At 35.0% G+C, this 26,254-nt stretch overlaps 3 protein-coding genes across 4 annotated transcripts in view; 2 read left to right on the forward strand and 1 right to left on the reverse strand.

Annotated features, from left to right (window-relative positions):
- The window catches only part of LOC132201267 (lysosome membrane protein 2-like), a 17,631-nt gene extending 7,330 nt beyond the window's left edge, over nucleotides 1-10,301 (forward strand). The window contains exons 2-9 of the mRNA XM_059627291.1: nucleotides 3,628-3,719; nucleotides 3,983-4,143; nucleotides 6,735-6,891; nucleotides 6,942-7,142; nucleotides 8,397-8,799; nucleotides 9,445-9,563; nucleotides 9,729-9,854; nucleotides 9,908-10,301. Coding sequence (XP_059483274.1) covers nucleotides 3,628-3,719; nucleotides 3,983-4,143; nucleotides 6,735-6,891; nucleotides 6,942-7,142; nucleotides 8,397-8,799; nucleotides 9,445-9,563; nucleotides 9,729-9,854; nucleotides 9,908-10,177 — 1,529 coding nt within the window. The 3' untranslated portion in view covers nucleotides 10,178-10,301. The remainder of the gene's footprint in view (nucleotides 1-3,627; nucleotides 3,720-3,982; nucleotides 4,144-6,734; nucleotides 6,892-6,941; nucleotides 7,143-8,396; nucleotides 8,800-9,444; nucleotides 9,564-9,728; nucleotides 9,855-9,907) is intronic.
- On the reverse strand, nucleotides 665-2,497 carry LOC132201272 (trypsin-1-like). Its single transcript, XM_059627300.1, has 7 exons — nucleotides 2,386-2,497; nucleotides 1,951-2,027; nucleotides 1,809-1,897; nucleotides 1,612-1,750; nucleotides 1,180-1,293; nucleotides 975-1,127; nucleotides 665-914 (listed from the first exon to the last, which is right to left on the reverse strand). Exons 1-7 carry the CDS (start codon nucleotides 2,426-2,428, stop codon nucleotides 768-770), a joined length of 762 nt encoding a protein of 253 aa, XP_059483283.1. The 5' UTR covers nucleotides 2,429-2,497; the 3' UTR covers nucleotides 665-767.
- An 877-nt stretch (nucleotides 10,302-11,178) lies between the features above and the next one.
- LOC132200660 (protein O-mannosyl-transferase TMTC2-like) lies at nucleotides 11,179-24,506 on the forward strand. Of its 2 annotated transcripts, XM_059626302.1 has the most exons (10): nucleotides 11,179-11,314; nucleotides 17,013-17,840; nucleotides 18,319-18,638; nucleotides 18,698-18,812; nucleotides 19,244-19,329; nucleotides 19,400-19,644; nucleotides 20,124-20,264; nucleotides 20,702-20,786; nucleotides 23,937-24,130; nucleotides 24,192-24,506. In XM_059626302.1, the coding sequence occupies exons 1-10, from the start codon at nucleotides 11,229-11,231 to the stop codon at nucleotides 24,363-24,365; spliced, it is 2,274 nt and encodes a 757-aa protein (XP_059482285.1). In that variant the 5' UTR covers nucleotides 11,179-11,228; the 3' UTR covers nucleotides 24,366-24,506. The 2 variants fall into 2 exon arrangements, with proteins under 2 accessions (XP_059482285.1, XP_059482286.1); XM_059626303.1 differs by lacking the exons at nucleotides 20,702-20,786; nucleotides 24,192-24,506 and having other exon boundaries at nucleotides 23,937-24,099.
- Nucleotides 24,507-26,254: the final 1,748 nt, after the last annotated feature.

The following is a 26,254-nucleotide window of genomic DNA, read 5'->3' on the forward strand; positions in this document are numbered from 1 at the left end:
CATAATTCATAATTCCATTGCGCCACACATTTACAAGGGCCCAATGTCATTCACTTTGATAGGCATTGCATTATTAAAATGAAGATGAAGAGATGCACCAGAATTTTGGTGTGGAAATAAATTTTATAAAAGATTATTTCATTGCTGAACCTTTTTTGGAGATTAAGAATGTCACAAGCCAAGTTTTGTCACATTTGTTTCCTATTATTGGGTCATAGGAGGGCATCGGATTTTCCCAACTTTCTATTTTATGATTTCAAATGAACATTTATCCCGGAATAATCTCAAAGGAGGATACTTTTAATCCCGTTACGAGCAGTAAAAATACCCATTCAATGTGGCCTTAACACTATTATATACAAAGTTGAATTGGGAACAGGAACGAACGAAAAGGAAATCATAGGGCAAGGTTTTTTCTATTATAATACCATTCGCTGGGGGCCATTATTTACATACGTGTTTATGTTTACATCGCACGTTACCCCTCTAATATCTCTAATGAGCCTGAACGCTGCAAAATTACTTTTGACTATTACAGTATTTTACTTTTAAATTCGAATTTCATTCTCTATAATAAATTTCAGTTCAAATCAAACTGATAGGAAACTTATTTTTCATTATATATTTCTCGTTGACGTTTTTATTTAAATAACATTCACCTTAAGTTCCAGTTAAATGAAAGAAATCAATATTGTATTTTTTTCCCTTAAAAATTCAACGTCTCATTTACTTTTTATTTTAAACAGTTTTAGTTCTCCAAAATTTGATTAGATTCCTGCGTGCTGCGTAATCCAATCCACATAGGATGGCACTCTTGTGTAAACGGTAGGGTATCCCGGCTCGGCACACTTGTTGGCCCACGATACTAATCCAACAACCGTTCCGTTCACTAGAAGAGGACCGCCGCTGTCACCCTTTTAAATTTTGTAAAAAAAATTAATTTTTTGCAATAAATTCATTTTTGATATACAAACATTGCAAGAGCCAAGTCCGCCCTGGGGCACGTCGGCGCAGAGATGGGTCGGATAAATTGGCAAATTAAATTCAGTGTAGGCAGCTTCGCAGATTGTTTGGTCTCGAACCTCGATTGCTACTTTCAATACCACATCACTTATTGGACCATTAAACTGAAACGCCAATGTTTCACGTTTGATATTTAAATTTGGATTTTAATTTTACGTAAAGTCTTCCCCAACCAATGACTATGGCCGGGGTGCCAGCAGCGGGTTGGGAATCCTGCTCTGGAAGGACGATGGGTTGCACGTTGGGCCCATATGTGAAGGGTGGATCAACCTAAAATGCGTCATTTTTTTAAGAAATACAAAGTATGAGATTAAAAATAAAGTGTCTGGGAATTCTAAATTAATAATTTTGTAAAAAAAATGCTTCCGTTTTTTTTAATTCGATCTAACAATTTTAATTTGTTTTTGACAAAATGAAACATTTGAATGAAGGAGGAGAAAAAAATGGACCAATTATTTATCATTTACACACAATCTGATTGTAAAATAAATCAAATGTGCAGTAAAATATCACCCAGTGTTTAATTTTAGACACTATAATTTTATAACGAAACGTGGGTTTCAGTATTAAAGGATTGTATTTTTATACCTCTACGATGGCAATATCGTGAATGAGAGAGTCGGTAAAATTGAACAGCTCGTGCATTATGATGCGCGTCACTTGGTGGCGTTGGCCCTGATCGTAATAAAGGCTGCCGGATCTGACACTCAATTCTTCTGGCGTTAACCTAATTATAAATATTTGAATTTTGATTGAAACTCTACACCTTGATATTTCATTTTTACCCCATCACGCAGTGAGCAGCGGTGAGAACGAATTTCTCACTGAGAATGTTGGCGGCTCCATACAGAGAGTCGTTCAAGTGCAAAGAAAGCTTTAAATTTGCGTCAAAGTATAGAATAAAATAAAAATGAGTAATTAAATTACGTGTGTTGGGAATTCACCATCTTCGGCTGGCACTCCTCCAACAATCTTGCTAGTTTGAAGCTCCGCCAAAGAAATAGCTGAAAAATATAATAATTAATGGCCAAAACTATTGTTGAAATTTGTTTTGAATTATGAAAAAAAAACAAAACTAAATCTGAATTTTTTTCATTGAAGTAAATAATTTTAAGAAGTTACTTTCAACCATGTCTTGACTTTTAACTGTATGCAAATATTGCATAATATCAATTTCTGATGCAAGATTTAAACTTTGTCCCCATGAGCACCAAAATAGAATATTTCAATAAAGAAGCCTGCAAGAGGCTATATTTTTTATGATGTTTCATTTCTCTTTTTTACTAATTTAACTATTAAGCAGCAGAATTTGTTTGGTACACATAATTTAATTCAAAATAAATAGAAATGTTTTTAATCTACCAAAAAGTGCAGCTACATTAGCAAAGACAGCGAACAGCTTCATTTTGAGACTGCTAAAAAACGCAATAATTTTTGATAGCTGTCTTTTTATATACTAATCGCGAAATTGATTGGGTTTTTTTTAATTCATATACCAATTTCTTTTATCAATCAGCAAAAAGGTTAATCAGCAGAGTGTTTGGTTAAAGAGAAGGGGGCAAATTTCCAACCCATTGTTAAAAACTTTTATAAATTTATCAGTAAGAGATAATGAAACTTTGTAGGCCAAACCACGGGATTCCTTACAAGCGGCACTTTTCACCTTGATTTTAATCTTGTTATTAACATGCGTGGTTGAAATTTAATTATTTTAATTTATAATCTATTTATTTGATTTTGGAAAATGAAAGTATTATTATTATTATTTATTTATTCTTCTCGGTCAATACAAAACTTTTTAAAGTGGGAAAAAAAGAGAAGAAAGGGTTTACAACTAGCAGATGTCTGCTAAAACGTCCGTAGTAATTTGATAAGCAGCAATGCTCTTTTGGCTCTTTGTTCTGTGATGAAAATTGACGAATCGATCAAATTTTCTTAGTATGAGTGGCAATTAATTTTTCTCAAATCTCGTCGGTTTGTACAAGACTGACCTACACCAACGCTATAGCGCGGCGAGTGCCAGAAATATTCAGTGGCGAGTTAATACATCAGAGAAACTCACCCATTGCACTCTTTTATATTGAAACAAGTAAAACTACTTTTGCTTCTCAAGTGAGATGATTGAATGCCTATTGATATACATGCAAGTTATGTGGAGAGTGAAATTATTGCTCTGTGTCTTACTTGCAGAGACATTGTTCTCTCTATACATGTGAACTCGACTTGTGTATAATTTAACTAAAAAAATGCGCTCTGACTATGAGATTGAGGGCACGTGGTGGTATTGAGATATAAAATTAACTCAAGATTTCTGTAGCTGCTTTATATTATTTTTACCAGCTAATTACCCAAGAGGCGCCGCCCTTGGTAGTTGAATTATATTCCGACGAGCAATTATTACATTTTACAATGAGCTGAACAATTAAACCTAGTGGCAAAAAGTGTGGAATCTAGTAACCTGTCATTATACACGTATTTATTATTTTTTTAAAGATAATTATGTTCCAGTTTTTTTTTTCAAACTTTTAATTGGAATGTTTAAAACAAAATTTTGATTGTTCAAGATGGTTGTTTTTATCTTCAACTAGAATTTTGTTTTTACAGTTCTGATGTGGCTAACGACGCTTGGAATCACCCTAGTGATGTTTTCCTATGTCACCTACCTCTCAGACCCGCTCAACGCGGTCGTCAATTACGTGAGTATAAAAGCAAAGAATGTGCAAAATCACATCTGTGTTTTTCCAAAACCAAATTTGATTATACGAGTTGCGAGATTTGCGTCACTATGGCGATGACTCTGCAGGTCTCTTTGTCTTTGCACTTGGCGTTGCCCAAGCTTTCAAACGATCAAATGCTAAATCACGATTTTAAATTTCTTTCTTTTTCAGCACATTGTAGCACAATGTGTGCGTTTTTCAAAGGTGACCGCGCCAATGCAATGATAATAATTATGCCGCAGGTCCTGACCATGTCCGAGGGTTCGTTCATCTTCAAGTTGTGGCTGAAGCCGCCGGTGCCAGTTTTTCTGAAGGTCTACATTTTCAACGTGACCAACGCCGACGAGTTTCTCAAGGGAGGCGTCAAGCTGAAGCTTGAGCAAGTCGGACCCTACGTCTACAGGTATGCAAAAAATGCAAAAAAAAAAAAAAAATGAAGGGACACAATTATTGACTTTTGGTTTTCCCAGTCAATGCAATAAGCACAATCATCCAGTCGCATTAAAAAATAAAATGTTAAAAAAATGCATGCAATACAATATGATATTCCGTTGGGGCGTTCTCATTACACATCTTGTCATTTCATGACAGCTCTTTAACAAGACTTTTCAATGACAAAACATAAATGAAGCTCTTTCTTTGCGCTGAAGTTCAAAGCTGAATTAATTGAAAGTTTCTAATTTAATTATGCTAATGCAGAGGTTGGAAAAAAATTAAATTATGAAACAAATTTATTTGCACAAGGGAGATTCAAACATTACATCTCAAATAAAATATTCACATATTTCAAATTATTGCATTTAATCCTGAATTAATCTTTGATCGATTTTGACGGTTTATTTTAATTAAATTTTTCAAAATTACTATTTCAAGGCATTTATAATTGCAGAGACAATTTTAGAATCATTATAGTTTAATGACAAAGAAAACAAATATAATTATCAAATTTTTTCCATCAACACGTTTTTAATCCCACAAATTTTTTAAAATTATCTTGTTGTGCGAATTAATTACAATAAATAACACAAATTATAAAATTACCCTGTTTTTTGAACAAATCAGAATAAATTTAGAGAAATTATCAAGATACCACTCCTAAGCAGATATAGCATAAATTAAATAAAAATATTTCAAAATAGCCCAGTTGTGCAAATACATCAAAAGACAGAAGAATAATTCAGAAGTAAAAAAAAAAATCAGTGGTAATAATTATTTTTTTTTATAACATAAATTAAAATTTTGAAAAGAAAAAAATTGAATGATGAATTGACTTTTTAAAAAGAAAAACTGTTGCAAATATCTTTTGTTGTTTATGTTTAGTGTTTCTGTCAAATAGTTATTTAGCGCCGCGCCTTAAAAAATTGTTTCCTTGCCTTCAAATTAATGCAACATGCAGACAATGAGCCAAAACAGAATGTCAAGGGCCAAGTTCATCTATTCTGAAATTCATTAACAAGTCTCATTGTTGAGTTGCGTCTGCGGTATGCTTTGCGTTCTCAGCATTGGCAGAAGATGTTTTGTGTACGGCTCACTTTACATGTTGTTGTGTCGCGCCGTTTGATCCCCGCTCTCAACAGTGTCATCGTGTCAATTAATTTTAATTCACAATTGCCTCGCACTCCCTTTATCCAGTGCAGCATCCTCTCTCTGATAAAAACAAATCGCACTGCGCGTCAATATCTTCTTTATTATAATGATTTTCAAATTGCACAATACTTACAAGGACGAAAACGTCTTCTCAGTCAAATTCGCACTTTAGTGTTTTCTTTTACGGCCGTTGCGCGGTGAAAAGGAAAAACCGAGTCATGCAAATAAGCGGCACAATGCAATGTGCGTACTTTTTTTTATTTTCGCGTGGGCACAACGTACACGCAAAGTGGTGACTCAAGGCGAGGTGCGAATTAGCGGCACTCATATGAGTGTGCGCTCTTCAATGGGGGAGCGTTTTGCTATTTGCGTCATTGAGCGCTCTATGTTTGTAAGAGAATACAATAAAAAAAACACACGTAATGATGCGAGACGTGCGCATTCCTTACCGGCCACACTAACTGCCCGTCACAACACGAAATCCGTGACACACAGACAGCTGGACAGTGGAACACTTTTAAATATGGGGAGAATAAATTGGGGAAATTGCACTAGTTCAAGTCACCTTGAATTTGATTTATGAATTTAAAAAAATTGCAAAATCTAGTGTGATTTCAGCTGAAGTTTTATTTAATTTTCATTATAAAATTGGTAGGACGATTTTGATAATATACTATTGACATGCTGAAAGTTGAATGATACACTCAAGGTAGATTTCATGAAAAATTAAAACTGAGTGAGATTCGCCCACCTATGTTCCCTTGTTGTTAATTTTTTGTGCTACAAGTTGTAAAGAATAAATGGCATAACAATTTATTTAAATTTTATAACAATTATTATTCACATTTTTAATTTTTTCTGGTTCTATGATTTAAAATTTTACTTTATTTTAAAACATAAAAAATAAAATAAAATTGACATAAAATTATTTGTAAATTGTTGATTTGCATTTCAATTGAATTGAAACAATTTTCTGTAAAGTATATTTGAAAGCGTGCCAATAAAATGAAAAATGAATCATTCACAGTATACTCATTCAGATATGGACGTTTCGAATTTTAAGTTCTGTCCGAAGGAAATAGACAAATTACTTTAAATTTATTTAACCTATTTGCTTGCTTGTAATACAAAATAATGTAATAAAAAATCATAATCAAAATTTTACTGCGCAATGATATTTCAAATTAAAAGGTTTTACTATTTGGTTTTACTTGCTATAATTCCACGACACTGAAACCTTCCTATCATTGATTGCCATAGACCATATTTTTGTGTATACATTATTTTCAAATTAAGAAGTGTAGCATTCTTAATTCTGTATAAATTTTAAATTTTAGGAAATTTTTTTATAAAAAAAATTATCCCTGTGTTGTTCTTCTTAACTAATTATGGTTTTAATTTATTCAGAGAGGTCCTCGAGCACGAGCACGTCAGGTTCAACCTGAATGGTACGATGAGTTACGTCCCAAAGCGCTTTCCGCTGATGACTGATAAACTGGTGCTGGACACCTCGCAGGGCCGCGGCCTTGAGGACAAACTCGTCGTCCCAAACATTCCTCTACTTGTAAGCAGGAAATTTGTTTTGATTAAGACTTAAAAAATATGTTCTTTTAGGGCGTTGCATCGAGACTTGCGGACCAGTCGTTTTTCATGCAGGTTGGATTTTCTACTTTGGTCAACTACGTCGACTCGCAACCATTTGAGCAAGTGACGGTGAAACAGTATTTGTGGGGCTACGAAGATCCCATCGTCCGACTGGCCAGCATCGCTTATTCAGATGAAGTCACTTTCAAACAACTTGGACTTTTGGACCGGGTAAATGATTTAAAATAATTAACTCATGAATTCCTAGTTCAGTCTTTAAAAGGCATGATAATTGAATTTTTAAAGTTATTTTCTTTTACAATTAGTTTAATTTTCATGGTTTATTTGGGATAAGTAATTACGCCAATTGGGCGATACTTAAGGGAAAAATGATCAAATTATAAGAGTCAGAAATTTGCAGAGTTCCAGATATATCTGTTATTTGTAAGGGATGGGAAAATACACCTGCTATGAATTATTTGCTGTAGAAGATAGACAGTTTAAAATTCAAAATGCAACTGGAACCACAATTTTTATCTTAAATAAATCAGTGATATTTGCAAATCATCTTCCACGTCTGTTTAATAAAATTCTTAAAATCAATTTTTTTTTTAAATTTTTGAAAAAAAAAATTAAATTCATAAATATTAAATTATTGTTATTTGTTTGCTCAAAATTGTAACGGAAAACTATATATTTTTGTACTTTTTCATTGCTTAGATTTTGAATTTGATGATGCTTGATTTTAATTCAGATATCCCTAAAATAAATTTTAATTTAATTAAATTAATACCTTAATGTTGGGCTTAAGAAAATTTTAAAAGTATGACAGTTATGAGATCCACATTTTAACGTTGTTTGTTTATTCTACTCAAGTCATACATATGAAAATTGAATTGGAAAAATGAGCAGAAAGGGTAATGAAATGTTTTCTAGATTAAATTTGTGATTATTCTGCACAGAGTATTAATATTATTGAATTGCTTCTGTTTTACTTTAATTAATATTTCAAGCTTTCATTTGAACGCATCTAACAAAAAAAAATCGATGTACTGAGATTTTTGGGGTTTCCTACTTTTGTTTAAATTATGCTTTGTTGAAATCATGTATTATTGTTTCATGCAATTATTGCAGCATTAGTACAGGAAAGGCGTTGGAATTTTTTTACTTGCTTTGTTACAAGCTGTGGCATAGTGCGTCTCTACAAAATATAAATCTGAAGTGACCTCACTTTTCTAATTGCAAATCTAACTGCTGGGAAAATCCCACTACGACGAAGTTAATAAAAAGATTTTCCTCAATATATGAAACGACCTCCGTCAAACTATTGGGTTCTTTTGTTACACATGCCACACTCACTTTTCTAACAACAATGATTTCATTTAATAGCCTATTCTTCTATTTAAATAATATGTTCATCCTTTTTTTACACCACAGCTTGATAATTCTACAAAAATTAATTTAAAAAAATCCTTCTTGATGCAGATGTTTGACGCCGGTTTTGACAACGTGACGATGAACACGACGACGTTAAACATTGACACATACAACGGCCAATCAATGCTGCACTCGCTCAACCGGAGCGGCATGTGCGACGAGCCCCTGCGCGGCGTGTCCGAGGGCGTCCTATTCCAACGCAACGTGTCGCGCAATAAGACGCTGCAGGTGTACCGAAAGGGTTTCTGCCGCACGCTCGCCATCCAGTTCGAAAAGGAGGAACCCGCCGGAAACGTCAACGGCAATCCCGGTGGCCTCCGTTTCGTCATCCCGGCGCAGGCCTTCAACGCCAGCCAAAACCAAGAGCATTCTTGCCATTGCGGCCGCAAAAGCCCCGACCAGAAGTGCGCCCTTAAGGACGGACTCTCGGACATCCAAGACTGTTACTATGGTATGTGAGAATTTCATTAGAGAAATAAAAATTTCAACGCTTAATAAATTATATTAAATATTTTTTTAATTATCAAGTTTTCTAAGAGTTTAACGATTTAATTTTTTTTAAACTTATAAAATTATATTTGAATTTACTCTCTTTATGCATTTTTAATTAATAAATGATTGAGCATGCAACAAATTGATTAAATTAATGGTTAATTTTGGAAGATTGAATAAAAAAAAATAAAAAAAATCGGGTTTCTAATAGTTTTATAAATTTTTCACTTGAACTCAAATTTGATAAAAAAAAAATAGCTCACAAAGTTTTTCATTGATGATCTCGTTAATGAAATTATGCTTTATATATAAATAAATAAATTGTATTTTAAACAATTAAATAATTTACAATAATTCTCACATTGGTACACCAATTGTGAAATTTTTAATATATGTTACAAGCAATAAGTGAAATAATTAATTAGATTTTTAGCTGAAATCTATTTTTCGGTATTTTTATTTGGGTTGTTTTTTGTTTTGTTTCGTGTTGAAGGTACTTGTTAATTAAGTCACATTGGCTAGTGGGTTAAGGCCACCAAGACTAAATTTAGGATTCAAAGTGTGTCCACACGTTTCAGCACCTCTCGGTGTTTTATTTTTCCAGGAATTCCTGCCGCCGCTTCATTCCCACACTTCCTTCATGCCGACCCATCCTTGCTAGACAAAATCGAAGGGCTCAACCCCGACATAGAAAAGCACCAAGCCTACGTTGTCATCCAACAGGTAATCAACTAAGAATATTTTACTTAATTTTTTTACTCATTTTGATTTCATTGCAAATTTTTTTAAATAAATTGAAAATAAGAATGAAGGGCAACAATCTGTGTAGATTTCATGTCATCACACTAAATATCCATCAATTCTAATTTTGTTTTTACAAATTTCTAGCAACTTGGCATTCCAGTTGGTGGCCACATGCGAATCCAGACAAATCTGGTGCTGAAAAAGAACAGATTTGTGAAGCGAATTGCTCCTTTTGGAGACATGATTCTTCCAATTGTTTGGACTGATCTGGTAATTTTATATTGATTGCATTGGATTTAAATTAAAAATCTCATTAATTTCAGACATTTGAAGAAATTCCATCAACGCTTCAGTGGATGTTGAACTTGTGCCTGAAGGTGGTGCCGCCGTTGCAGAACGGATTCATCTACTGCGGCGCCGCCCTGGGCTTTTCGATGTTGCTGGCCGCCTTTGTCGGCTACCTTTGTTTGCCAATCGCTGCCAAACCGGACAGGCCAAGTCCTATGGAAAGCCGCAGGAGTTCCAAAGTGGTGCAAGTGCTGATGGCTGATGAGCTTTTGCGGCCGAGAACAGAGTTTTCCGTGGCGGTGTGACTGACTCTCTTCTTACTTCCGTGCTGTGATTCCAAGATTATTTTGTATAATGTTAGCATTTTTTTAATTAAATAAAAATGATCAACTATTTATGTAAAAATGTAATTTTGTTTATTTCATTTAAAAAAATGTCTAGCAAGGATTTCAAAATGAATTAAAAATTTGGATGAGTTAATTTTATTGTAAGTAAACTTTTTCTAAACAATTTATATTAGCACCTAATTCCAAATAAATTATATTGAAACTTAAAACTGTAAGATATTATTAGAGACTAGAACTTAAAATTCAAAATATTTCATTCAAAAAAGTCCTGTAAAAAAATCATATTTATTAAATTTTAAACAATATTAAATATCGTTCTTTTTTTTTCCGATAGTGTGGGTTTACCGCGGCGGCCGTGTCTCTTTTGATGTCGGGCGTTTTAGCAGACATCTGCTAGTTGTAAACCCTTTCTTCTCTTTTTTCCAATTTAAAATTTTGTATTGACCGAGAAGAATAAATAATAATAATAATATATAAACAAAAGCTTACTTTATCTCTACCAAAGTTTATGAAAAGGAAAAATTAATCTCCAGGGTGAAAATACTTTTAATAATAATGGAAATCTCATCCCCCCCTAAACTTCTTTTTGACTATTTGAAAAAATTTATGCGTTCAGCCATATTGAACTCTCTTGTCGAGCACCGCATTGTAAAATATTATCTGGCCATAATTAATACGCGCGCATAATATTACAAAAGCTGCTCATAGTTCGGGGGTGCAGTTGCTGTCCTATAAATTTTTAATGCAAGTAATGACGAGGGGGTTTCTATATCCATTGCAACAGAACTGCTGCCACTTTGTACTTTGTGTGGCCAATCAGCCCCCAAAACTCGACGCACCCCACGCCGTGTGAGGGGCGGCCGACGACACACGCAGAAGGGTGAAGCGCGCAGTTGGTCTCTCGCTCGGCAGACAAACTTTACACCACGGCTGGCTAGTCTAGCAGCAGCCGGCGCGCAGAGCAGAGGCTCACTCGGAGCCTCCAGATGCGGCAACCCGCGTGACAAAGATGTGGATCGTGTGCGGGGTGTGCGCCCTGGCAGCCACCCTCGTCTACCTGAACACCCTGAACGCAGGCTTTGTCTACGATGACAAGTAAGAATATTTATAAATAACTTTTATATTTATTTATATTTCTTTTTAAGTTTTATACTTTTTATATTTTGATTATTTTTTATTTGTTTAAAAAATGTTATTTTTAATTTAAAGGATATGTTTGGGAGGGATATTTTTATTCTTATAATGACTGTACATTTAAGTTTATGTATATGAATTACTGAAATTCAAATGAAAAAACAGTCTAACAATGCAAATAATCCATGAAAGGTAATAGGTAAGATGGCTGCGATCAAATTCTCTTGTTAGTAGATTTTCTCATTTAATGATGATGATGATTAATAATTAGACCTCTGAATTTAAGTTAAGATTTCTTTGTAAAATAATGATTGAGTTTGGTTAACTAATTTTTTTGGGCTGTGCTTCCAGAATTAATGATATGTTTTTTTTTTTTAGCTTTTTTGTGTATTTAGGTGATTTTAATATTTCACTCTTTTATACTTAAATTTTTCATAAACTTCTTGTTTAAAGAAGCTTATAAACTGGTTTTAAATAGAAAACAATAATATGTATTCTATAATTTTTTTTTATCAAAATGTTTTGAGAATTTTGGTCTGTTGTAAGCAATTTTCTGCAAAATTAGAAGGTCGAAGTTATTAATTCAGTCAATTTTAATTTCAACTTCCACGATTTTGAGCGTCTTTGAGCAGAAGAAAAAATATTCAATCCACTTGAGTTTGGAGGTCTATTATATTGAACCTTTTTTAATTCATATGTATTCATTGTTGCTAATTTATTATAAAATTGCGACTATAAAGAGAACCTTCTCCTGAGAATTTTATGAATTAATGTTGAAAACAATTTGCTCGTTTTAGAACAACGTGTGTTAAATCACTTTTTAGAACATACTCAAAAGCTTATAAGTTGTCCCATTCTTTCTCTTATCGTTGCCAGCCAACACACCCAGGCGTGTAATAACGTCACACACAAGAGAACAATTAATTAACTAAATTGATACAAACGGCCAGTTGTGCGTCATCTGCGTGGGCGGTTAATAGTTTAAATTTAAACTAAACGAATTTTCCGTCTCGCTTCCTTTCCTTCTTAAAAATAATTTATTTCACTCGAGCGAATTCCCACGTTTACATTATCTCTGGGAAAAAATTCGGGAGTCTGACTTGATGGATGGCTCGTCTAATAACTTCATTTTGGCGCCTGCGAAAGTCGATTCGGGTCACGGCCTCGAAAAATCATCTCTAGGTATACTTTTCTTGTTTCTGCGTCTTCCCTTTTAATAATACACTGCACGATGATCCGCTGATTGATGGGCACAAATATTGAGGTGCTGACACGCAAAATATGCCGCGGGTCGGGGGTGATAATAAAATAATATTTGGGGCGAAGATAGGCCAAAATATATGCCAAAGCGTCGTTTTTTAGCGAGTCTCATCAGGGGCGTTTTATCAGAGGCGCGCCAGCTTTTGTGGCTCACCTTTCTTTTGTGCGGCCTGATAAAAGCCGCGTGCATTTTTCATGGCGAATGTATGTGTCATTAAGGTAGCTGACGTTTGTTCATTTTATCGCCCGTCTACTTTCGCGCCCCAGCTATCAGCCCAAATTGGCGGACATTGCCAAAAAGCGAGGGTTGAACATTTTTTATCGCACAAAAGACGCCCAAGAGTCTTTTAGTTCGTGAGATGTCATTTTTCCATTTCATCGCCTTTCCAAAAGACAATAACTATTCAAAGATTACAAATTATTTAACTTTTTTAAGGGTCCCAATGTTTTAAATCTTAAATTTTAATAAGTTCAAAAGTTAATGAAAACTTTTAATATTTAGTATAAAATTATACTCTAAAAAAAAGTTAAATCGTTACACAAATAATTTATGACATTGTTAAGTTTTCATTTTAAGACTTGAGTTTTGCTAAGTTTGCTTAATGTGTTCCTGCAATTAACCGATATATCTTGATTAACCTTTAAATCATATCGTAATTTTAAGACTAATTAACTTTTTAAAACAAACTTCTGCTTAAATAGAGCATATTTACATACAAAATCATTGAATTTGCACAGAACAGAAGGGCAAAACGCATATAATAAATTAATATTTCCACAGAGTGAACTTTATTTAAACAATTTAAATGGAATTTTTATTTCAAATTTGTCATGGGATTAAATCTTTCAAATCCATAGCGAGTTTTTTATTTTAGAAAACTCCCTTTAAAACAAAATAAAAAGAAGGAAAAATTTCAGCCAATCAAAAATAAAAAAATAATTCATTCTTCAAGATTAAAAAAATAATTGTCACTAAAATAAAAGCTGAAAGAGTACACACGATCATAGAAATAAATTTTAAATATAAAAATTTCCAATTCTATTTTTAGGAATTCTTTGAATAGACTTTAAATATTTATTATAGAAAAAATCCAAAAACAGGCATTTTAATCTAAACGCTTTAATATAGTTTTAATTGAAACATCTAAATCAATTTTATAACCACGGGAGCGACATGCTTTCTAATCAAATTACAAATCACAATCACAGCACAATTTAATCGAATTTGGCCAGGAAGCAATGCAGCGATGAATTTAATCAAGACGATTGCGAATTAATAGCGCGTGAATGCAGCAAACGATCCCCAGCTTGTTTTTGTCTGCAATTCGTCCGATGCTGTTTCACGCTTGATAAATATTCACTTTGGTCTGGAGTCACGCTTGAGCTGACAAGCAAAATCGCCCTTCTTCGGACGGAGGCGGAAATCTCCCGCGGGTGACATCACCACCCACACACGCGCGCCCTAATGGATAAATATGGCCAATTTTATTGCACTCGGCTTCCTTCCGCTTCTTCGACCACAATCACACACGCCGCGTACACAGACAGTGTGTATCGAAGAAGAAAGCCAGAGATTGCAGGCAGCTAGGGGAATGAAGCGTGGAAAAACTGCGTGCGGGCTGTAAATACTCTGATTAATGGTGCGTGCGAGGTGCGAAACAGGAACTGCGAAGAATTGAGCTCTCTTTTCCTTTGAAATCACTTACGCTCGATTTCCCTAAAATATGAGAGAAAAGAAAAATGTCAATAAGTTCTATTTGGTGGGGAAATATAATTCAAAATTTGGCTTTTTTTGTAATAGATTCACATATTAAATCAGTCTGAACTACGCTCTTTTAATAAGAAAAAAAATGAAATTTCATTACGATATCAACAGAGGAGCATTGTAGATTGAAAATGAACTTTTATTTTTGTCTTTAGTATAAAAATTGAAATGAAAAATTAGCTGTATCATTTATTTAGTAACAAAATTTTAGGCCATTTTTAAAAAAAGTGCTCTCACCTGAAAAGAACTAAATTTTAAATTTGAATACTTTCTAATAATTTAACAAATTGTAATTTTCATGTGTTTTTTATGCTAGAGATTTTTTTACTAGAGAAATACAAAAAAACTATTAAAATTAATTTTTAATACGTAAATAAATTATATTTGTTTTTAACTTTCATTTAAATTGATTGCTTCCTGTTTATTTTCCAAGTAACTGTATATCTATCTGAAGTTTTCTAACTCGCACTATGATATTCCATTAAATTACATAATTTTCTTGCAAAATCTGATCTAAATTAGAAAAAAAATGTATACCAAATATGATAAAGATTGGCCCAGATTGGCCCAGGGCAATCAGAAATAAAATTATCGCAAATTTTTACTTCATAGCTTACAGATTAAATATTAAGTTTGAAAATTAAAATTATTTTATTAAAAAAATTATTATTAACTTTCCTTGTGTGAATCATATATTTTCAAACCAAGAAATGTAGTTGATTTTTAAGTTAAGTATGAAAATTATAGAAATATTAAAATGTATTTATATACATTTATTGAAATAATTGTATTAAATTAATTGTATTGTATTTTACATTATTTAATATACAAAATAATGCAACGCAAAAAATAAATTCTATTAAAGACGAAGAAAGGAACAAGTCACCCTCTGCCTTCGACCCCTCTGTAGAAAACAATATTTCTGTGAATGACAGCACGCGTTATGGATGGAACGCTAAATAAATATACACACACACACGCACAGAGACGAAGGAACAAGGAACAAAAATATACGCCGCGACCGACGAACTGCAGCAATTGATCATTTTTCCACTGGTCCCCACTTTTTCTTTTCCTTTCGTTTTGAAAGCAGGCGGCGGTAATGCAATAATGCATACGCAAACACACGGTTATGCGCGCGTCGGTAATGCACTGGTCTTTGTCATGCAAAGTGATAAAAAGAGGGAGGGCACTTATTTCCGTCGGCAACTCGGCACCAAAGAAAGAAGAAAATCCCTCTTTTATTGGAAAAAAGGCGTCTGTGTAAATTTAAGCCAGTTTTGTTATATATCGAAGGCTGGAAGCGAAAGATGTGCACACACTTTTGCATTATCTCCGCACTGCGAGATCCAGCGAGACGTAATCTTGTTGCGCAGGCTGCGGGCTAAATTATTGGCTGCCATGCCGGAGGGACAATGTGCAAATCCCGGCAGGAAGGCAGTGCAGCTTCTTTTCTGTGATACACCCCCGGGGGTGACTTATTTTCCGACTAGAGCAAGCTGATATAAATAATCCATGGAGAGCAGAAACGTGTGGAGGAATGCAATCTCCGTGGCTGCAAAGATATAGCCAGAGTCATAAATGCTTTCAGCTGGACAGGGAATTTATTAGATTGACTTTGTTGCTTGAGGCAAAGCAACACAAAATTAAAAGAAAATTGGCAGGTAATTTAGAAGAATGTCTTTTTTCAGTAATAGAATTAAACTGATTGAGTGGAATTTTGTTATCTCAACTTTCCTCTATTAGTTTTTTCCTCTCTGTCTCTCTTATTGGTTATTACTTCTAAATTCTTATCCTAATTTTACTATCTAATTATAAATAGAAATTCACTTCAGACATTTGGTCTAATCCAAAATCACCTGGAATTTTTTTTGCATTGTTTTTTAACAACGTTAATTTATTTTTTCTTCTCAAATTTTTACACTTTAAATGACATTCATTGTTAAGAGATACCCAAAAAGAAAAAAAATTAAATTTTACAATTTATCTATCAATATTTTCAATTACTACAAGGAATGTGTTGCGACCAAGATTTAATAAATCAACGAAATATTTGAAACCTTCGATAATTTAATAATTACTCTCAATTAATGTAAAGCAGATTCATAACACAAAATTATTAAATATAAAAATTATATATTTATTGTTGCGATTTAAATATATTGAGTTTTTGAATAAAATATTAAATTTAATAATATCTTATTGCAAAAAATTACTTATATTGTAATATAATCATTATAAAAAGTAAAAAAGAGTGTATTTGTATTTTGTTTGAAATAAAGTCGCAGTTTTAATAGTAAATTAAAACAGTCAATGCATCATATAAAGCATTGTTTTAATTTCTTAAACAAGAGTTTATAATTCTAATATTATCTAATATATTTTATGTTCAAAAGTTTAATCCAAATAATGGATTTTTAGGAATTTATTCCTGCACTGATGAAGGAAAGAAATAAGTAAAAATACTTCTCTGCTTCATTTACCTATCAAATTTATTAAATTTGAAGCATCCACAAAACGAGAGCAAATTCAAAAAGACAAAACAACTTGAAAAATTAATCAAGATATTTTTTTAATTAGAACTTTTTTTAAAAGGTTCAAAAACACATAATATATAAGCTAAATTTGTTTCAGCCGCGCCATCCTGTCCAACAATGACATCCGCCCTTCGTCACCCGTCACCAACCTGTTCATCAACGACTTCTGGGGCACCCCAATGCACCACAGCGGCTCGCACAAGTCGTACCGGCCGCTCACCATCCTCACCTTCCGCCTCAACTACCTTCTCGGCGGCCTCAAGCCCGTCGGCTACCATGCGACCAACGTCCTCCTGCACGCCCTCGTCAGCGCCCTGCTGCCCCTGTGGGCCTCGACCACCCTGCACCTGCCGCCAAAAACCACCCTTCTGGCCGGGTTGCTGTTCGCCGTGCATCCGGTGCACTGCGAGGCCGTCGCCGGTCTGGTCGGACGCGCCGAACTCGGCGCCACCGCTTTTCTCCTCCTCGCCCTCCTCTCCTTCCACCGAGGACACCTTTCCGCCACCGTCTTATTTTCAGGGTTCGCCCTGCTTTTCAAGGAACAGGGCTTGATGACCTTGCCCTTGTGTGCTGCCTCCGTGTTTCTCCAGAGAAGAAGTTTCAAAGATAATTTTAAGGACAAAACTTTGGTGACACTTTCGGCCGCCTTTTTCGTCCAGTTGGCGTTCAGGATTTCCGTGATGGGCGCCACCTTGCCGAATTTCGCGTCGGCTGACAACCCAGCGGCCCACTCTGCCTCTTTTTCAACCCGTCTGATGACGTTTCTGCACCTCCCTGTGATAAACTTGAAGCTTTTCCTGCTTCCGACGGTGTTGAGCTTCGACTGGTCCATGGACGCCATTCCTTTGGTCACGCGACTTTGCGATCAGAGAAACGTTTTGTCTCTCATCTTTTACATCCTCCTGGCCACTCTCATTCTCACGAGGTAATAAAAATAATGCAAAAATCGTTGGCAATACTTTATATTCAAGAAACTATGAACATGGTCAAAATTTCTCTGCATATCATCACGTTGAAGGGGTCGTATGCTACATTTAATAATTATAAATAAAATTTTTCAAAATTATCAGGCAAAAATTAAATCAAAGTCTCTTGATATGAATTTTTTTTTATAATTTGTGGCATTATGATTCACAAGTTAAAATTACCTTCCCTAAAAAAGTGATAGTTCGATTTTATAAAAATTAATTTGGAAAAAATTAGAAAAAAGTTGTTCATTTGACTCCACTTTTATTAGTAGAATTTGTAAAAATCTGTAAAAAAATATTACATTGCTGTAGATGAGGCATAGCGGGAACATAATGAGCCCTTCTTGAAACCTTGAAGTCAAAATTTGAAATATTAATTATTTGAATAACAATTGTCGAATGAAGGTTTTATATTATTTATTTCTTTGATGTCAGATTCGGTTTCGAGAGCAAAAAATCGAGAGGCATCTTGACGTCGGCGGCTTTTGTCATTCTCACCTATCTGCCCGTCTCAAACGCGGTCGGCTACGTGGGTTTCGTGGTGGCTGAAAGGACCCTCTACGCGCCCTCAGTCGGCCTGTGCTTATTGACTGCGATCGGCGCGGGCGAATTGAGTAAAAAATGCAGACGCGCGGCGACGCTGCTCGCGATTTGTCTGCTGCTGTCGCTGACGGCGCGCACGTGGAGCAGAAACGCCGACTGGCGCGACGAGGAGGCCCTTTACCGATCTGGCGTCGCAGTCAACCCGCCAAAAGGTTCTTTGATTGATTGTGTGATTGTTGTAGCACGTAAGTGTAATTGATTTTCTCCGCAGCCTATGGAAATTTGGGGAGCGTCCTCAGTTCCAAGGGGAGACTTGCCGAAGCCGAGTTCTGCTATCGAAGGGCCCTGGAATTCAGACCTAATATGGCAGATGTTCACTACAACTTGTGAGTTAAATTTTTTTTATACATAATATGTGGAATATCGACCATTTTTTAAAATACAAATTTTTAGATCTCATTTTTAAAATTAATTTTTTTTTTAAATTGGCACTTTTAAATTATTGATATTATCAAATTTTTAAAATTAAATATTGCAAATTTAAATTGAAATCAATTAAGCGCGACAGATCAAGAATCAGAAATTTATTTGCATCAATCTATAGAGTAACGCTTCATGATAATGATTGACAACGGAATACAAATTGAATATAATAAAACTTTAAGTTAAGAGGTTTATTATTAAGGATTTTCTTTAAAGCTTATTCAAAAATTATACCAATCGATAGGAAATTAAGAGTATGAAATAAAATAAAATAAAATAAATGTATTAAAAAATAAATTCAAATTAGTAAGTTTACAATGTGCATTTTTATCAGGGGCCTGTTACTGTTGAATCAGCAAAGACTGGACGAGGCGATATCAAGTTTTCAAAACGCGATTTTCTTCCGGCCGAGACTGGCAGGTATCTAACCATCGCAAATTACTCTAATCTAAAACGGGAACCTTGTAACCCTTTCTTTTTATTTGATTAGCCGCCCACGTGAGCCTTGGCGTTGCTTTGGGGCAGGCGAAAAGACCGGTCGAGGCGAGGCAGGCATTCTTGCGGGCGGCAAATTCGGACGGCCAGGGCCTCAAGGACCCCAAATCTCACGAGAGCGCCAGGATTTCGGCCCTTTTTCACTTGGGCAGGCACTTTCTGGAGCACGAGCAGCCGCAGCACGCACTTATCTACTTGTTGCAGGCCAAAGACCAAAGGCCCGACCACTATCAGCCACAGGTGAGCACCGAAATTAGCACGTTTCCATTCCCTGCGGAGTTGTGCGTGGTTTGTGTTGGCAGAACACTTTGTAGATTCAAAGCTTTTTTATATCCTTTTCTCCTACACATTTTTATTTGTTGTTCCATTTTTTTTTTAATTTATTCCTCATTCCTGATACTTTCCTTGCTTTGTAGACAATTGTAGCCATTAAAAATTAAATTTAATTATGTAAAATCAAAAATTGTATTTAAATTATTACAGTTAATTGTGAGGAATCGGATTAATTAAACTGAAAAAATCACGCAAAACTAAGAATGATTTTGTTTTCATTCTACAATTTATTAGATTTAAACATAGTTGAATAAACTAATAAAAAACTATTTGTTTATAGTTTTAAACCAAAGATTCTCAGAATTAATAATCATAACTAACGTGAAATTGCATGTATCAATAGTAAACCTTTATAAATTTTTTTTTTTTTTTTTTTTTGCTTTCAGAGCATTTATAATTTGCTGGGAGAGACTTACGGTCGACTTGGACAACACGCAGAGGCGGAGCCGTGGCTGCGAGCTTCACTGGCGTCCAAACCAGACCACATTCCTGCGCATCTGAACTACGGCAAGATCTTGGCGACAAACGTGAGTACCTTTTTTCATTAAAAAGATCATATTCGACGGAATTGGCAATCGGAAAAAAGTGAAAAAGTCATTTCTTTCTCCCGTTCCTTAAAAATGGGAAAAGTCGGGCGAAACCATCTTGGGTAGCCCGCAGAGCAAATATTGTCTCTGTCATTCTGCCCAGGAAGCAATCCACAAAGCGAATGAAGCATTAAGTACACATAAGCTATTTTTTTCCCTCCACCCCCGTATTTGCCAGCCGAAATCGATATTTTCCAATTTCATCCCTCCCGTTGAAAAAAATTGCACGATCACTTTCCGGGGTGGTAAAAAATATATGTATCACCTCCAGCAGGAAAAGTGCATCTGTTGCTTGAGAGTGCAATGAATGAACCCTCACATCCGGCACGCAATTAGATAATTACTCTATCGGACACACTCGACTTCCTGTTTGGCAGAAAAGCCGCTCGCACGAGGCTGAGTCTTGGTACCGGAGGGCGCTGCACCTGGCCCCGCACGACGCCAACGTTCTTCGCCACTACGGTGAGTGAAAAGAGTGCTTTTATGGTAGGAATACAGAGCGTTATTGCGTCGATAAGTACACATAGTAGTTTTTGTACGGCATCAAACTATAACAAAACAAAAGCAGTAGCCCCAAGCCGAATTTATGCTATTGGCCCGCCGAGAGGCTCCCCTGTTGCTGGACAACATAATATGGGGTCTTAGCTGAGTAATTGTGCACAGACTGCGCGAGGGGGATGTAATTAGATGGACCGACGCAGTGCCCACATGGGTTGTGCATGCAGGAGCGGAAATTTGGTTGATATCTTCAGCTTGTAGCACATTTATTTTGCAATGCGCAGGTGACTTTATTTAAGCTAATTTAAACTTAACGCTTAACTACTATGGAGTGGGTGCGTCCAGGAAAGATTTGAGGGTAAATGTTAAAAATTTTTCTTGAAAACATGCCATTCCAATTTTCAAGTATGTTGTTGGGGTGGTCAAGAGGCCTCGCTCACCAAATTTCCAAGTCAAAATAAGGGGTGCTTTTCCGGGAAATCAGATTTTTCCAAAAACAAAAAATATGAAATATCTTTGCTCCTATTGAGAAATTATTAATGATCTTTTCACTTCCAGACGTAACTTTTTACGCCCGACAACTTTTCTGTTGACAACTTTTGCGTACGTCAAAGGTCAAGGTCACTAAATTGCAAATTTCACTTTCTGACGCAATTTTCGCAAAGAAGCACCCCTCAGAAATTTTTCGCAGTATAGGAAAAAATGTAGCCCCAAGTGTGTAGAACAACATTCTTGATTTCCAGAATGGCATTATTTTTAGTTTTTTAATTAATTTTAAATGAATATTAAAAAACAGTGAAAAATCGCTTTTCCGCAATAGAAAGTAATTTTCAAACAGCGATAACTCATTTTCTGTTAGAGATACGCAAAAATGTTATAGAACAAAAAGTATTTTTTTTGACTTTTTGCATCCAGCCATGTATAGTTTATACAGGTCAGATCACTTGGGGTCATTGACCTCAGTGACCTGTGACCTTAAAGAGCAGTTTACTGAATATTTGGCACATAGTTAAGAAGAACTATTTTATGGAATGGTTTTAATAAGCTCATTTCCCACAAATTATTTTTAGAGGTCACAGGTCACCGAGGTCAATGACCCCAAGTGACCTGACCTGTATAAACAATACATGGCTGGATGCAAAAAGTCAAAAAAAAATCCTTTTTGTTCTATAACATTTTTGCGTATCTCTAACAGAAAATGAGTTATCGCTGTTTGAAAATTACTTTCTATTGCGGAAAAGCGATTTTTCACAGTTTTTTAATATTCATTTAAAATTAATTAAAAAACTAAAAATAATGCCATTCTGGAAATCAAGAATGTTGTTCTACACACTTGGGGCTACATTTTTTCCTATACTGCGAAAAATTTCTGAGGGGTGCTTCTTTGCGAAAATTGCGTCAGAAAGTGAAATTTGCAATTTAGTGACCTTGACCTTTGACGTACGCAAAAGTTGTCAACAGAAAAGTTGTCGGGCGTAAAAAGTTACGTCTGGAAGTGAAAAGATCATTAATAATTTCTCAATAGGAGCAAAGATATTTCATATTTTTTGTTTTTGGAAAAATCTGATTTCCCGGAAAAGCACCCCTTATTTTGACTTGAAAATTTGGTGAGCGAGGCCTCTTGACCACCCCAACAACATACTTGAAAATTGGAATGGCATGTTTTCAAGAAAAATTTTTAACATTTACCCTCAAATCTTTCCTGGACGCACCCGAGTATTTTTTTTTTTTTTATAAAATTGTAATATTGTAAGTATTAACAACAATAGCTGCAATCTGAGAGACAAGATAGCAATTATTTGCTTTCAACGTATCACACACAAACATGTGCTTATTTAATATTTATTTTATAACAATTTATAAAAATTAAATAAAACACAAAACGGTAATAAAATATCTTCTACAATAAAATGGTTTTAATAACTATAAAATATTAAAAAATAAGACAGTATTTAAATGTTTCAAGTTTTAATAACTCATACTTATAATTTCAAATATAAATTAATAATTTAAATGATTTTAAAACAAATTTTTAACAGTTTACAAAAATTAACATTTTTCACACCAATTTAAGTTAACTAAAAATTATTGGCCATTTTATTTTTATTTATTTTTTGTAAAAAATATCAACCAATTTGCCATTGTTATAAACACCGCATCAATCTTTCAAAAGACACTACGAGCGCACTGCTTCTTCACTGCCAATTACAAGAGGTCCACTCCAAAGACGCACCCCATACAATATTTTCCCCGCTTCGGTGGAATTAATAATTCGCAATGCACACACTGCTGATTAATGTTTGTGCTCGGTCTCTCTTTCTCTCACTCGTTATGATATTTTATGACGATTGGAGATTAATCTTGCACGCGACTGGTGGCTGCTACCCCATAACGAGCACAAGTGCGTCTCCTAATTATCTGCACTGCAATTTTTTCTCTCTTGCATAGGCACTGCTCGCAGCAGCCGCGTGCTGCGAGTTGCATAACTTGCTACTCTCGCAGGCGCCAGCGACGGATTAGCGATGCACTAGTAATGCGAGGATTTGTTTGCTGCTGCCGGCGGATTGAATTACAAATGTGTTTGTCGAACGCAGCCCCTTGCGTAGCCCCGACCCACCCTCTGTCGCACGCGCGAAGGCTAATTGATCCAGCCGTCTCTAGTTTGCTCAGGGCGACGTGCAATCGCAATTAGCTTGCGTTGGTCGCTAATAATTGAGCCAAAACAAAATTAATTTATTTTCAATGCAAAAGTTCCTTCAAAAATAATATTCATATCATTACTTGATCAAAAAATTTATAAATTTTCTATTTATAGTTGCTAAAAATTTCTAAATTTATTAGTATTTGCGTGATTATAAGGGAAATTATAATATTATATAGGCTCGCAGCGGATGGTGTCTTTTTGATTTCGGAAGTTTTAAATTTTAGTTGACATTTTATTATCTCGGCTTCTTCTCCTACTTAATTACGATGCCACAAAACTCACTAAGTGCGTTTTCTGAATACTCAATTTATTAAAAATGTCAATTATTTTATTACAATTTGCAATTAATATTTTTGATATAGAGCACTCGGGAGCTATTTTAAATTTTGTCTGGTTTAATTTTATTACAGGACAGTTTCTAATGCAACAGGATCGGCACCCTGAAGCAGTTTCGTTTCTACAGGCTGTGGTGAACGCCAGTCTGACTCTGCGAGGTCAAGCCCTTTACCCTGACCTGGTCAACTTGGCCACTTCCCTACGCGTGGCCGGTCGATTGGATCAGGCGGAGAAATTCTATCTGATGGCCAGGCAGCTCGAGCCGGAGGTAAAAAATTCACAATTTAATTTTGGTCCCGTGCGAATACGTAAATAACGGTGGGTTGCAGAATCCTGCCAGTCATATCAACTTGGGCGCGATTTTGCACCTGCGGGCCAAGCTTACGCAGGCGGAAAAGTGCTACGTCAGAGCGCTGGAATTGGCGCCCGAGGATGAAATCGCCAAATTGAACTTGCAGCGGCTGAGGAAGCTGAAGGAAAAGTCTGTGAAAGTGGCGAACTAAAAAATAACCAAGTCATAATGGAAAAATATTGAATGTGTTCTAATTTTGAAAAATATTTTGAGGGGATATAGATAATAATATACATATACAATGTGAGACTGATTTAATGTAAAAAATATTATTAGCTAATTAAAAATTAAATTTCCATAACACAAAGATTAAAATCTGAATAATATTTTATATTGCACAGTTCATTTAAATTAGATTTTAGCTCATCTCGTCTTCAAACTTAAAATAAAAGTAAGGTAAGATAATGAAAATAGGATCACATTAAGAGCTTCCAAGTTGTGTATTAGAAAAAATTCTGCAAAATTGCTTATAAAATTAGTTTTGAAAATTCAAAATTTCAAATTTGAAACTGGAATTTCTAAAAGAAAAAATTTAAAAATCTCTTTGCCCTAACGCAGAAATTGAGATTTGAATTTAATTTTTATTTTTTACATTCTCATTCTTTTTCAATCAATTGCCAATTTTTATTCCCAATTCATTTAAATGAATTCTTATTACCATTGAAACAAATTTGAATTCCAATTTTCATGAATAAATTGCGTGCGCATAATAACGCTCCATCAAAATTCAAAACAAGAGCGTCGCTTTGAAATTCATACCACTATGTTGGAAGCTGCCTCTCGCTCTGAACGATGCAAATTCACCCCCGCAGGCACCCTGCTTTCCGCACTACTTTCGACACACAACATTAATTTTCCGGCAAAGCCAAAAATTTGTCCCTCCTTTACCAGGAATAACGAGCGAGATAGCGCCGAAATTTAATTTAAAAGGGGACGCCAGAGTGTTAATTTACCGAGATTATTAGAATCGGTCTGCGTTTGAGTGCGAGAGGGTGCAGCCATTGTCGAGAGAGAATCGCATGGGAACTGCACGCACGTGGCTCTCAAACGGTGCATCTGCTCTCGCGGGATGCAAATAGTGCCAAAATAAAAAAAGAAGCAAGGGTGTCATGTCTAGAGCAAAACCGCATCGCCGCCGATAATGCGCCTCACGTGGCCCGGCCAGATAAAAATGAATAGGGGTAGTTTTCGGCGAGGGGACGCCAGGGGCCCGTAGGGGCGGCCGTTCGGGGGTGAGTCTTGCTGCACAAGAGAGATATATATATTTCGGCCATGAATAATCCGCCGGCCCTCGGTAACAGCCCCGAAGCACAAAACACAACTATGCTCTTTGCTGAAAGTTGCAAAAGTCGCGAGGGTGCACCTGAAAATATATTGCACAATGGTTTGTCTGCTGCTGGACACGTCTAATATATGGTTTGATATTGATTGCGTGAGTCGTTTACATCATTCCGGACTATCAAAAGGAGAGAGGAAAATGATTTCTGAAGAGGGTTGTTATGAGCGTTATTCCGGAAAAAAGAAAGAAAAATAAATGAAAAATAGCTCCAAGGGGGGCATTATTGCCATTATAATAGGCAACAATAGTAATTTATGTTTTTCGTACATTGTATGTTTCTTTTACTGCATTCATAAAATTTCTAGAATTTTTAATAAGATTTTTTAGTTTGAAATGCTCAGAAACAGAAATTTTCAATGAAAATTTAATTGTAAGACCTAATGATGAAAATGATCTGAGAGCGATAACGTTTTTGTATAAATAATAAATTAAATAATGGTTTATTAAAACTTTAAGTGATATTAACATGTTAAACTGAAATCCACAAATTAATTCAGCGTCTTCAATGTACAATAATTTTTAAAATTAATATCACAAAAGAAAGAAAAATTTATTATCGTAATTTGTTTTAGTTCTTACAAAATCAAAAGTGATTGAAAAAATTTAATTGAAGCATTGCTTGGAATCAATCAGCCATTGAAAAATACATTTCTCATATTCTTGAAAATAGAATTAAAATCAAATTTAATGATTAAAAGCAG

The sequence above is a fragment of the Neocloeon triangulifer genome, unplaced genomic scaffold, assembly GCF_031216515.1.
Source record: "Neocloeon triangulifer isolate White Clay Creek 2 clone unplaced genomic scaffold, ASM3121651v1 ptg000014l, whole genome shotgun sequence".
NCBI classification, from domain to species: Eukaryota; Metazoa; Arthropoda; class Insecta; order Ephemeroptera; family Baetidae; genus Neocloeon; species Neocloeon triangulifer.